This window comes from Crinia signifera, chromosome 3, assembly GCF_055691185.1.
Source record: "Crinia signifera chromosome 3, ASM5569118v1, whole genome shotgun sequence".
Taxonomy (NCBI): domain Eukaryota; kingdom Metazoa; phylum Chordata; class Amphibia; order Anura; family Myobatrachidae; genus Crinia; species Crinia signifera.
The window spans coordinates 327,371,603-327,385,582 of NC_139219.1; the positions used below are offsets into that span (position 1 = coordinate 327,371,603).

The 13,980-nt window shown below is 47.3% G+C and overlaps 1 protein-coding gene across 2 annotated transcripts in view; it reads left to right on the plus strand.

Moving 5' to 3' along the window:
* SCARA5 (scavenger receptor class A member 5) overlaps positions 1–13,980 on the plus strand; it is a 242,054-nt gene that overhangs the window by 109,978 nt on the left and 118,096 nt on the right. For both annotated transcript variants that reach the window (XM_083178845.1, XM_083178846.1), the window contains one exon: positions 6,581–7,255. In XM_083178845.1, coding sequence (XP_083034971.1) covers positions 6,581–7,255 — 675 coding nt within the window. The remainder of the gene's footprint in view (positions 1–6,580; positions 7,256–13,980) is intronic.

Genomic DNA, 13,980 nt, shown 5'->3' on the forward strand with positions numbered 1-13,980 from the left:
TGGGGAGGGCTACATATGTACTTGAAGGCCCACCGAGTCAATATTGGTGGTCTCAGAGGCCAACTAAAAAACAAAAGCTGTAAACATCCATTGCTCAGGGCGACAGGAGGCACAATTGATGGGCAGTCTCCCCCTGTTCTGCTGACTGGTTTTATGGATTTACTTGGCAAAACAAGATCACTTCTAATGGGTTTTGTCATAAAAGCATTAGTGTAAAGAGACCTGGGAAGCCAGAACACTCTCAGTCTAGGATGATAGAGAAGGTCTGGAGAGAGAGTTTGGGACGCTCTCCAGCAGAGAGTGCACGCTCTCTGGTCTCCTATCCGCTGTGTGCAGAAGAGGACTCACCCGGTGCCAAGCCCCCAGACCGTCACTTTTATGCAGCGTTTCCTCTCTCTCCTAATTGGAAACAAATACCTTGGTTTCTGGTTTTATTGAATAATCTGCGTGTGAGGTGCCAGAGATGTCTGTCTAGTGAGTATAAAGGCCTGTATTCCCTGCCTTTGTTTTCCTGTCTTCTCTCTGGTAAGAAGACACCTTTTATCTGACTCTTACAATGAGAATATTTCTAATAAAAAGTTGTTTTGCCCAAAATCCCATTTTGCTAATGGTTGTACCAGCAGCAGAGGCCGTTTCCTCTGGCTGTATGCTTGGACCGTTGCTAGCGAGGTAGCGGATGTCAGCGTTGGGCCTGATCTTATTATTTTAATCAGAGCTTTCTGTTTGGAGAACAACTGTTTTGATTGGTTGGACCAGAATCTTAGTAAGTAGATTAAAAAAAAAACCTTTTTCAGCAACGCTGTGAGTTAGTAAGGGGTAGATTTACTAAGAATCTCTTCTGCCGACAAGTCGTGCGAATTACAGTACATCTGAAAATCAAGTAATTGAGCAGCAATAGAAGTCCAATGGCTATATATACGATATAGGGGCAGATGTATTAAGCTTTAACAAGAGATAAATCCAAGGGTGATAAGGAGAGATTAATGCCCAGCCAATCACCTGCTAACTGCCATGTTACAGCCTGTGCTTGAAAAAAGTCAGTAAGGAGCTGATTGGCTGGACGTTTATCTCTCCTTATCACCTTAGGATTTATCTCTTGTTAAGGCTTAATACATCTGCCCCATAGACCCCTTTGGGTCCTGTCAGGAATATGGTGGGTGCTGCCTACTGTATCTCAGGTAAGGGGTGAGCACAGGCCGTACCTGGCTGTCTGGAATAATCAGGAGGCTCCAGAAAATCAGGTGTCCCTCCTGGCCCCCCCGAGAAAGGTGGGTAGGTCTCTTGCATCCCCCGCCAGCCGCACAACACTTTTATTGGCAAGCTGCTATACTCTGCAGACAGCAGTGGCGGCGGGGGAGGGAGGTGAACGGATGCCTGTGGGGACTGGGGGCAGCCTAGCAGCTTACCTTAGTGCTGGGCTGCCCCCAGCAGCGTTCCGGGTACGGCGGCGTCGATCGGCGCTTGAAGATGACATCGCGCTGTCATCTTCAAGCGCCGGAAAGGGGCGGGAGGGGGGTGCGGGCGTTTAAGCCCGTCCGGTGTAAATGCCCCTAAACGCTGGGTCGCACCCGGCTTCAACCAGGGTCCAAAAAGCCGGGTGCGACCCGGCGTTTTGGTCTAAAAGGGGTATATGACAGCATTGTGTTTAGTGATAGTAGTTTGGAATCTCCGTCTGCTTTCCTCACTTTTACACAGCTGTGTGTTTATACTGTAACTACATACAACACAGATTAAAGCAGTGGTTCCAGAACTGTGAGTATCAGCATTTATCGGGGGTGCCCCTAGTCCAAAAAGTTTTTTACTGATAACTTACAAAAATAATAAATCAAATTATGCCCAATTGTCCCCCATAGGGATCAGTTACTGTACATGGTGGTATATAGTTGTGTTTCTGATTGTATCCATATGTTATAAATGGCAGCCACTAACACTGGTTTTGACCATAAATAATTTGTTTTAGTCCTGGATCACCAACCCAAGGCACCCCTGCAAGTGCCACGCGGCACTCCAGGGTGCCTTGGTACACAGTTTGGCAACCATTGGACTAGCCCAGGGGTGGCCAAACCAGTCTTCAAGATCTACCAACGGTCCACTTCTTCCAACCAAATCCCCTAACTGGTGCACAGGTGTAGTAATTACTAACTGTCACATTTCCCAGGCCACCTAGCTGGTGCACAGGTGCAGTCATTACTAACTGTCACATTTCCCAGACCACCTAGCTGGTGCACAGGTGCAGTCATTACTTACTGTCACATTTCCCAGACCACCTAGCTGGTGCACAGGTGTTGTCATTCCTAACTGTCACATTCCCCAGACCACCTAGCTGGTGCACAGGTGTAGTGATTACTAACTGTCACATTTCCCAGACCCCCTAGCTGGAACACAGGTGTAGTCATTACTAACTGTCACGTTACCAGACTACATAGCTGGTGCACAGGTGCAGTCATTACTAACTGTCACGTTCCCAGACTACATAGCTGGTACACAGGTGTTGTCATTCCTAACTGTCACATTCCCCAGACCACCTAGCTGGTGCACAGGTGTAGTGATTACTAACTGTCACATTTCCCAGACCCCCTAGCTGGAACACAGGTGTAGTCATTACTAACTGTCACGTTACCAGACTACATAGCTGGTGCACAGGTGCAGTCATTACTAACTGTCACGTTCCCAGACTACATAGCTGGTACACAGGTGTTGTCATTCCTAACTGTCACATTCCCCAGACCACCTAGCTGGTGAACAGATGTAGTCATTACTAACTGTCACTTGACCCAAATTACCTAGCTGGTACACAGGTGTAGTCATTACTAACTGTCACGTTCCCAGACTACATAGCTGGTGCACAGGTGCAGTCATTACTAACTGTCAAATTTCCCAAATCCCCATGCTGGTGCACAGCTGTAGTCATTACTAACTGTCACATTCCCCAGATCACCTAGCTGGTGCACAGGTGTAGTCATTACTGTCACATTTCCCAGATCACCTAGCTGGTGCACAGCTGTAGTCATTACTAACTGTCACATTCCCCAGATCACCTAGCTGGTGCACAGGTGTAGTCATTACTAACTGTCACATTCCCCAGATCACCTAGCTGGTGCACAGGTGCAGTCATTACTAACTGTCACATTCCCCAGATCACCTAGCTGGTGCACAGGTGTAGTCATTACTAACTGTCACATTTCAAACCTGCTACATTCATTCCTACTATAGATCCACAGGTTACCTGAGACACATGAAATGTTGGTAGATCATGAGGACACGTTTGGTCACCCTTGGACTAGGGGGAAGATTTCTCAAATTACAGGGCTATTACATCCCACTGTTAGAGAGCGATAAAGTACCAACCAATCAACTTCTGTCATTTTACTGGTTGCTCTAGAAAAAAGGCGAGCGTTACATTGTAGATTGTCATTAAAGAAATATTATCCCAATAGCCTTTTACCCCCAGTATTAGGTTTCGGTACTTGTGTAGTTTCACGGCGCCAGCCAGAGCCTGCATGGCGCCGTGCTACTTCCGGGTTCTACGCTCGCCACAAACTATGTTAAAAAAAGTAACTTAACTCCATGCCAACATGGATAGTTCATACCCCCACTATCCATGTTGGCATGGAGTTGATTTTAAATAGCGTGGCGAGCGTAGCGAGCCACCAAGCCCGCAGCGCGGGCGAGCGAAGCGAGCCCCGCAAGGGGACTCAGACGCACGGCGCCATACTGGTGCCGTGAAACTACACAAGTACCTAGGTTTCTCTGTGATCCATTACTGATTTATTATAGGAATAAGTGCAAACATAATATCTAGTAATAGCTGACGACAGAACGGGCTCCCCGATATCTCGTGCTATGCTTTGAGATAACATAAGGGCTGATGAGATACAGGGGGCTCCGTCCCATCACCCCACAGAACAGCAATAGTAACTGCTGAATCACACATCAGAGCAAGCAGAATAACACAGGGATCAGATGTGGCCACACGTGCGGATATTTCCCAACAAGCCAGGCCTGGACCCGCATCTAGGACACATTTCCCTACATTCCATTCTGCCATAATTCATAGCGACACACATACAGTATATATATATATATTTATATATTAATACCGTCTGGCGTCCGGCCGGCCTCCCCTCCCTCCTGGCTTATGTTCTGCATTATATAGGGAACGTCCTGATTAATTTTAGGATTACTTCCTATCTATGGTGTTTTTCTATCTCAACTTAAATAACCTAATCCATTTGGCTACACAACAAAGTGCTCCCCCCAAACAGGCCAGAATGTTCTGTCTCCCTGGTGTGTCGTTCTGTAGGAGAGTAATGAGTTCCTTACCCCTGGCCTGGGTGGCTGAGCATTACTGGAGACCCCTCGCCTCAGCTTATGTGTTATATGGGACCTGCCTGTTGTTACATAGAGTACAGTATATGAGACACTATTTGTGGGATACATGTTTACCTATGGGTCATAGGATACCCCCAGATGTAATGACTTATACAGATTGGCGCAACATTGAATGTTTAACCCTTGGAGTGCCAACATTACCATGAGCAATCCTCAAAATATTCGCTAAAAATGCCGGCGCCGCTCCCAGCGACTCTGCTTTTAGTATAAATAAATACAAATACGGCCGAGTCAGTTCAGTGACGTTTAGTTAAATATTGCACCCAAAAAAAGAACAGTCGCTGTGAGCATTTCTAACAGATATTTTAAGGACCTCTCACAGCTACGTTGGCTTACAAATGGTCATTAGCCCGATGTCGGGATCCCGACTGGCCGGACTCAGACAGCATGGCGAGCGCAAAAAAGCCCCTTGCGGGCTCGCTACGCTCACCACCTATTCTATTCTCCCTCTATGGGGGTCGTGGACCCCACAGGGTCGAATAGCCGGTGGCCGTCGGGACCCAGAGTGTCGGGATTTTGACTGTCTGGACACCAACGTCGGGGAAATGACTGTCGGGATCCCGACTGTCGGAACCCTATTCCGCAGCCAGGCAGGGGGGGGGGGGGTAATTTTACTGGGGGGGGGGTGTTGCCAAAATTTTCGGCAGGGGGGGGGGGCACAGATATAATAGTTACGCCACTGACCCTGATTGAAGTACGTGGACACCGATCATCTCCATCCATATCAGCTTCAGTTATAAAGGGTTGTGGCGCACATCACAATCTTTTACCTCTCTTAAGATTTGGACAGTCTATATAACATCCATACATTGATGCTCTACATTATTACCGGTAGGGGGAAATACTGCTTGTAACTAAATAATAGCATATTAAATCCATCTATTTGCTGCCACTATGACCTGGGTCCAGTAACGACCAACGGTGGCTTCTACCTTCCTCTGTAGTAGGAAGAGAGTCCCGGTTCAGACTCATCCCGGACCTAGTGCATAACCTGCGTTGGTATCTATGCATGTCCAAAACACTGGCTTTTATAGACTGCATCGAATGCAGTCCATAAAAGTCAGGTAGGGCTGTCCAAAAGGCAGGGAGTACAGGAACACACATTCTGCCAATCACAGCATATATTGGCAGTCCCAGTGGAAGAAGAAAGCACTGCCAATGGTTCTGCCTCCTGTGCGGATGACTGTCCGGTAATACTTCCAATGAGAAGTCACTGCCAGTCGCAGTGTAGCCAGTGCAATCACAGACTGCAACTGGCTTATTTACTGTAGGTTGTGGATTTTACTGGTGAGACTGCAGCCCATCGGTACAACCCACCACTGGTAACAGCCCATCTGTGCATGTCATAAAAAAACAAAAAGGGTTTGAACAGCGATGGGTTTCACTGAATGATGCAACAATGCATATCAATTGTCACAATAAATATTTTATACACATAAAATATATAACATATAGTTAAAACAGTGTGTGTACACATATATATTAATAAGAGACCATATGGGCGTACCCAATTCCAGCATTTGTTCAGGTGAGCTGATGGTAGATGGTATAGTCAGAGGACCACTCTCATAAATATGCGTGGTAGGAAGATGAAGGTATAGTAACATGTTTCGATAGTCCTGGTCGATTGTCCAGCTGGAGGTAGATGGTGCTCTGAATTGAAGTCCATCTAATGGGGTTGATGTGTAGCAAGGCATCCTCACAAAGGTATAGAGCATGGCAGAGGTGATGTAATGGAACTTCTCCAAAGATTGTTCCAGGAATAATTGTTTGTATGAGGCTCAACGCGTTTCATTATGGTAAGACCACCCATTCTTCAGGAGCTGGATCACATGAATTTTATCATTAACCCAACTGGTTACACTATGATTGCAATCCCTTACTTAGTTTTGATGGTAATTTAGTCAAATTGTTTCATCAACCTATTCACACTGTCATAAAAAACGATTTACCTTTGTAGATGCAAGTTTGATTTATAACTGCACAAAAACAAGACTATGCCTTTAAAATGTGAAGTTGTGGGAGTGGTAGCCTTATCCTCCATTGCCTATAGCAACATAATTCTGCATTGTGTATATAGAAGACAGACTTGGAGAAAAACAGTATGTGATATCAATATAACTATGAGGATTTTACACTCTCAGGTGGCTTCTTTAATTCACTTCACATTTATGTCTTTGATTTCCAGTCTCAAGACCACAAAGTTCCCCAGAAGATCTGAAGGTCTTAACAAGCAATGTCAACCGACTGAACGAGAGCTACAGGGACTTGCAATCCAAACTCATGATGCTCACGTTCAAGGGAGACTTCATGGAGCACGTCTGGAAGCTGCAGGACCTTTTCCAGAACCACTCGGATTCCCTCTTTCAGCTGACCGAGTCCTTGCAGAAGCTTGAGCAGAACCTCAATGATGTCCAGAGTGTGGCCAGCAACACCGACAGCATTGTATCAAATCTCGGCAGCAGCCTTAATAAGATAAGTGAATTGCACAACTTTGAAATCCATCGGTTGTCTACAGAGGTCAACAGCAGCAAATACGTGTGGAGTCACCATGACACCATCTTGAAGGAGCTAAGGACAAAAGTAGAGGGACTTAATGACCAAATAAGTGATATGTTTGGAACCCTGAATGCTATCAATGGGACTTTCTCCTATGACATTGGAATTCACCATACAAGGATACAGGAGCTCCAGGGTCTCATAACTAATGTGACAGAGGATACAAGGCAGATGAGACTACTTCATATAGTTATGGAGCAACAGCTGAAACAGGAGATGGGTCTTATAAATAATGTGACTGAAGACCTGCGCCTCAAGGACTGGGAGCACTCGGTGGCCTTGAAGAACATCTCAATACTTAGAGGTAGGTCATCATCTGATATTACTGTAACTTGTTAACATGATCTAGAAATATTTCTCCTTTATCTCATATGAGGATGGTAGGTCCAGAGAAAAATGACTCTACCGAATGGGTGGTGGTAGAGGATGAGACACTGTGTAGCAATGTAAATGTGTTTGGGATAGGTAAAAGAATATCCTTACAAAAAACTAAGGAACAAATAAGGTTGAGGTTACCAAGAGATAAAATGGGACAGTCTTGATGGGCCATGTGGTTCTTTTAGTTCATGGGATATGGGGTTTTCTTCTTGTCCAATGGAAACATCAATGCTCATTGTTAAGGGACGTGATTTGGAATTTAAGAGTAAGGCATTTTTTTCCCATTGTGCCCATAATAACAGATTGCAAGTTCATATCACGTTAACGCGACAGCCCTTTGCGATTAAGACTTTTAATGCTGCTATCATGGGGGGGGGGGGCCTTGGCATCGCAGAGGCGCAGAGATCCTGACAGCATTACAGAGGGCACCAAGCACCACAATCGCTGCCTGCCCAATGCCTGCCCCCTGCCTGCCTCCTCTTCTACCTCATCCGCTGTACCAGGAAACGGGAGACCAGGGAAACTGCGCCGCAGGGGTGCAGAGTCTCCGTCCACATGCATATAGACCCTGCACCCCTCCAAAAATGGCCGCTGCTGTAAAGGAGACAGAAGCTAGAGGTGCTCCTTCGCCTCTAGCATCTGTCAGGGGAGTGCAGAGCGCCCAGCGCTACCCAGAAGTGCAGATTCCAGGAGAGCTGTGGCCCTGCAACCCCTGGCAACAAGCATATTAACCCCTTTGGCAATGAGCACATAAATCCCCCTGGCAATGAGCACATAAACCCCCCTGGCAACGAGCACATAAACCCCCTGGCAATGAGCAACTAATCCGCACTAGCAATGAGCGTGTAAACCCCCTGGCAACTAATTTAACCCCTGGCAACAAGCAGGAAACCCCTGGCAATGAGAATGGAACCCCTGGCATTGAGCATGAAACCCCTATGGCATGCAGTCCCCCTTGGCAACAAGCATGTAATCCCCCTGGCAACAAGAATGGAACCCCTGGCAACAAAATTTTAGGTAAGCAGCACTTATGTGCCTATCAGTGCGATTAATCACAGTTAATCGCAAAAACTGAATGCGATTAATCGCTATTCAATATTTTAATCGTTGCCCACTACTATTAAAAATGTAACATTGATCGATAAAACTAAAATGGTGACCTTCAGCTTGGAACTGGGTTTGAGAGACCCGAGTTTGGTGGTGGTTGCATAGAGGATGTTGGCATAGGCAACTACTAGGCCTGGATCTTAATTGGTCCAACTATGCACCATCATCCCAATCCTAAGGCTGTGTCACCTACAGCACTCCCCAAGACCCCCAGCTATGAGCCGAGAGGAGTCATCTACTGGTTAGTGCAGGCACAGCTGGAGCCCGTACCAGGCAGGCATACAGAGAGTATTCCCAGGGGGTACAGCGACATTGCTGCCCTCCTGAGGTTTGCTGCGAGACATTTTCCCTCCTTAGTCCCGTGCTTCTGTCTGTCTTTACATTTTTATGAAATTATTATACAGTAATATAGAAGCGGATTATTGTACCAATCGGATATTTCTATATAAAATGGCTTCTTGTAATCGATTTGCTAATTGCGTAGATTATAAGGATATTCATCCTGCAATGCACTGGGGCCTCTTCACATCCATTCATGGGAACCAATAAAATGATAACAAGTCCCTCTTGCGGTCCTGGCCATCTCTCCACCTGCTTCTATACAGTGAATGGCTGTCAGCACTTTGATTGGTAGATAGCTCCAGGAATCTACCAATCAGCATGCTGACAGACCCTCGTTGCCTGGCTGCAGACTGGTTGTCACATAGAAAGTATTTACTGGCCGCTGAGGATGACCTATAAGGATTGTTTACAAATCTAAAGCTAGCCATACACTAGAACCACCTGATCATATGCAGGTAGTAAGAGCGATTGAAAGAGAGATTATATGTGCTGAAAATCACATACGATCCCCTACCGACCGCAAGCAAAGCTGACAGATCATACGTGCCACGAGGATCGACCTCTCGACCCGCGGGACCGCTTATCGCACCGATATACCTCATGATGTGCACACAATCGTCATAGTTGTTCATTCAGCCTGATATTGTTCTGATGTACGGACACCTTTAGATCCAGCGTCCACTGCTGTTCACCCTAGGAGCAGTTAGGAATTGGATGAACTTGTCTCAGTGACTTTTCAGAAACAGCTTTTAAATGAGATCCATTAAATGTTACTGGAAAAAACCTTTATCTGTTCCATCGAGTCAACCGGAGATGTAATCTCGCAGCCGCCTCCACGTTTACGTCCTGATCCTCCACCCCCTGCTGGTCCGCAACAATAAAATTGTGCCCAGCTTGCTGTTTTAGTGATAGAATCATTAAAGTAGCGATATCCTGACCCCTCTGTTGTTGCTTTCATGTAGCACAATGTAAGATCCAACTAAATATAATCCAGCTTTTCATAGCCCTCAGCCGGCGGAACGCTGAGGATTGGTCTGCGAGCCACCTAGATTTTATCAGAGTCATTTCAGAATTCCAGATGGGAACGTTTAGCTGTAAAACTCTTCTGGTTGCGCATTTGGAGGGGATGGCAGCCCAAATGCTGACTGGGTATCTTGGCATAATAACGCCAGGTTCCTTTATGTTGGCTTTGGATGTGTGCTATTTGCACAATTCAGAACTCATTGAAAAACATAGAAGGTCTTAAAACTGCATCTTCGACCAAAGATATCATAGTCTAGACCAGTGTTCCCCAACCCCAGTCCTCAGGGCATGTTTTCCAGGGCTCCTCACGCAAGGGCATATACACCACAAATGTGTCCTGGTTTTTTATTTTTAAAATATACTGTAAAAACCCTGCGCAGTCATTATATTAGAAACTGCAGTGTATGCCGTACTGTGGTTCCCAGTCACTGTGATGTCATTCCGGTGACATCAGGAGGAAGCGCAGATGGCTGAGAATGTTCTATCGCTTTAGATGGGAATATCTGAGCAATGGAAGAAACGATGTTGGAATCCCGACTGTTAAAAGCCCGACAGACGGGATCCCCATTTACAGGGGCCATACCCACGGGACTAAGGGGCCCACTGATGCCACCCAATGCTGTGCGGCAATATTGTGAACTTGGGTTGAAGTGGAGGAGGGGGCCCAAATTACAATTTTGCACCTGGGCCACTGCCACTGGACAGACTTCCTGCATTATTGGGTTCCTCACTGTAGGACAGGAGTTCTTTAGCATCTTGGCACTCAAGCCTTGGAGAGAAATAAATAGAAAAGGTACCCAAAGCAACCAATCAGATTCTGCCATTTATTTAGTACAGTGACAGTTAGAAGCTGAAGTTTGTCTTTACAGACTGCAGTCATGCTGAGCAAAGTCTGCAGAGGCACTTCTTGTATAACGAACAATTTATATAACAAACTCTTACTGTATAAAGAGTAGGTATCAGTGATGCACCTTTCACACATGCGGTTACATCTACCACTCCACTTTATCTCTCCGTGCAGGAATATAACAATGTCAAATCATATAACTCAGCTAATACTGTACATAGTAACAGATGTGTAGAAGCTTTGGTGAAGTACAACATATGAACTTCTATAGAAGTGGTACCTTAGTAAAGATTACTGTCCCCTAGCCTTTTCCTTCTAATCCTGTATAATGTGGATAATCTTAAACTACTTCCCCCCATTTCTCTGCAGCCTCATTCCCCTGTGTCTTTCCAACCTCATTCCCTTGTGTCTCCTCAGCCTCATTCACCTGTATCTCTCCAGCCTCATTCCCCTGTATCTCTCCAGCCTCATTCCCCTGTATCTCTCAAGCCTCATTTCCCTTTGACTCTCCAGCCTCATACGCTTGTGTCTCTCCAGCCTCATTCCCCTGTATCTCTCCAGCCTCATTCCCCTGTATCTCTCCAGCCTCATTTCACTGTGTCTCTCCAGCCTCTTTCCCTTGTATCTCTCCAGACTCATTCCCCTGTGTCTCTCCAGCCTCATTCCCCTGTGTCTCTCCAGCTTCATTCCCCAGTGTCGCTCCAGCCTTATTCCCCTGTGTTGCTCCAGCTTCTTTCCGCTGTGTCTCTCCAGCCTCATTCCTCTGGGTCTTTCCAGCCTCATTCCCCTGTGTCTTTTTCGGCCTCATTCCCCTGTATCTCTTCAGCTTCATCCCCATGTGTCTCTCCAGCCTCATTCCTCTGTATCTCTTCAGCCTCATCCTCCTGTGTCTCTCCAGCCTCATTCTTCTGTATCTCTCCAGCTTCATTCCCCTGTATCTCTCCAGCCTCATTCCCCTGTGTCTCTCCAGCCTCATTCCCCAGTGTTGCTCCAGCCTCATTCCCCAGTGTTGCTCCAGCTTTATTCACCTGTGTTGCTCCAGCTTCTTTCCGCTGTGTCGCTCCAGCCTTATTCTGCTGTGTCTCTCCAGCCTCATTCCTCTGTGTCTCTCCAACCTCATTCCCCTGGGTCTTTCCGGCCTCATTCCCCTGTATCTCTTCAGCTTCATCCCCCTGTGTCTCTCCAGCCTCATTCTTATCTCTTCAGCCTCATCCCCCTGTGTCTCTCCAGCCTCATTACCCTGTATCTCTCCAACCTCAATCCCCTGTGTCTCTCAAACCTCATTCACCTGTGTCTCTCCAACCTCATTCCCCTATGTCTCTCCAGCCTCATTCCCCTATGTCTCTCCAGCCTCATTCGCCTATGTCTCTCCAGCCTCATTCCTCTGTGTATGTCCAGCCTGATTATCCTGTGTTCTCCAGCCTCATTCCCCTTAGTCTCTCCAGCCTCATTCCCCTGTTTCCCTGCACTTCCAGCCCCTTGTGTTCATTCAATCTTCCCCCAGGTCTCTCTAGTTCCAACACTCTTGTGTCTCTCCTGCTTCAATCCCATTGGGCATCCTCAGCTCAAGCTCCTTTCTGTCTCACCAGCTTCAGCCCCCTTATGTCTCTCCAGTTGCCCAGTGTCTCTTCACCCATCTTCTATCTCACAGCACCTAGCATCCCTCCAGCTTTTGTTTCACAAACCCCCCAGTGTCTCTCTAGCTATGGACCCCTTCTATCTCTCTAGTATTCCATGTATCTCCAGCTTTAGCCATGTGCCTGCATAGGTGTTGCAGTTCTTATCACCCACCTTATATTGTTACCAGGGGCGGTGCCAGGCTTCTCAGCACCCTAGGCAAAGCGCCCACCTACTGGGGCAGGAGGCACATGTATAAGAGCGCCACGGCAGCTGGATCGGTGAGACCTGTGATACTGGGTCACGTAAGGTAAAGCGCATGAGAACAATTTGTTAGGAAAGAGGATGACATCAGGAGGACGGGCTGCAGATTCGGTCACTGATAGAGACATAAAGATGGTTGGCAGATGCTCTGAGGCTCTCACACATGTTGTCTGTGTTCCTCTATGTACTGAGTGTCACTCCTAGAACTCAGCGTGTGCAGACAAATCCTCTCTTCCTTATGTCTCATTAGAGGGGAATCGCAGTCCGGCTGATGTTCTGAGCCGTGTAATAAAACAGGCGCATCCATGTAGGCTTTATGCACACCGCAAATACCGGTGGTTATATGTCAGGAATATACAGTATACTTATTACCGATGGATGCGATGCTGGCGATCAGATGAGCGACAATGGAGAGAATCCTGATAGGGGTCCGGTAAATATACTTACCTTCTGTCTGCCCCCAATAACCCTCCTCACCTGCAGTCTATTATTAACACCCCCCCCCCCCACCAAAAGCCGAACTATAACCCCCCCCATTATTGTCTAACCCAAACCTTCTTACCCTACACCCTAACCCTCCCCCATAGCCTGACCCTCCCTTCTTAGTGGTACACCCCCCCCCCACGCAGCCTAATTCTCACGTTCCTATGCCACACCCTTACACTCTTCCCATAGCCTAATCCCCCCTTCCCCTTCTTAGTGCCTAACCCTCCCTCCCCCACCCACAGCCTAACCCTAACGCTCCTCATTAGTGCCTAACCCTAACCTTCCTACCTCGTGCTCTAACCCTCCCCCCATAGCCTAACCCTAACACCCCCTCCTTAGTGCCTAACCCTCCCTCCCTGTGGCCTAACCCTAATCTACCCCACCAACAGCCTAACCCTCCCGTTAGTGCCTAACCCTAATCTTCCTACCCCGCAATCTAGCCATCCACCGTAGCCTAACCCAACCCCCCTTCATAGTGCTTAACCCTCCCTCCCTGCGGCCTAACCCTAACCCATCCCATAGTGCATACATCGGTACTTGTTTCCTAGCACGGCGACCCCGATTTTCAGTCGTATGGCATCTTATGCATTGTATCGCATTGCATGCCATATAGGCACCCTTTAAGATTTTAAATTGTATAAGCACCCTAATGGGTGCTTACAATGTTAAATGCACCCCCACTATCAACGCCAACCCGAAGCGTGGTGAGCGAAGCGAGCCTGCGAGGGGCGGCGGTACGTGCCCTCCGACCTTTTCATACCCCACTATCCACGTTGGCGTGGAGCTGATTTTATATAGTGTGGCGAGCGCATTACTTTACATGTATTCCGCATCCCCTCACGGGGCTCGCTGCGCTCGCCACGCTTCAGGCTCGGTGACTCGCTGTTAACATGCCCAAACGGCAGCTTCTTGTCAGTCAAACTGTGGCTACATTGTGTTTATGATCCATTTGCATTTTCAGTCTC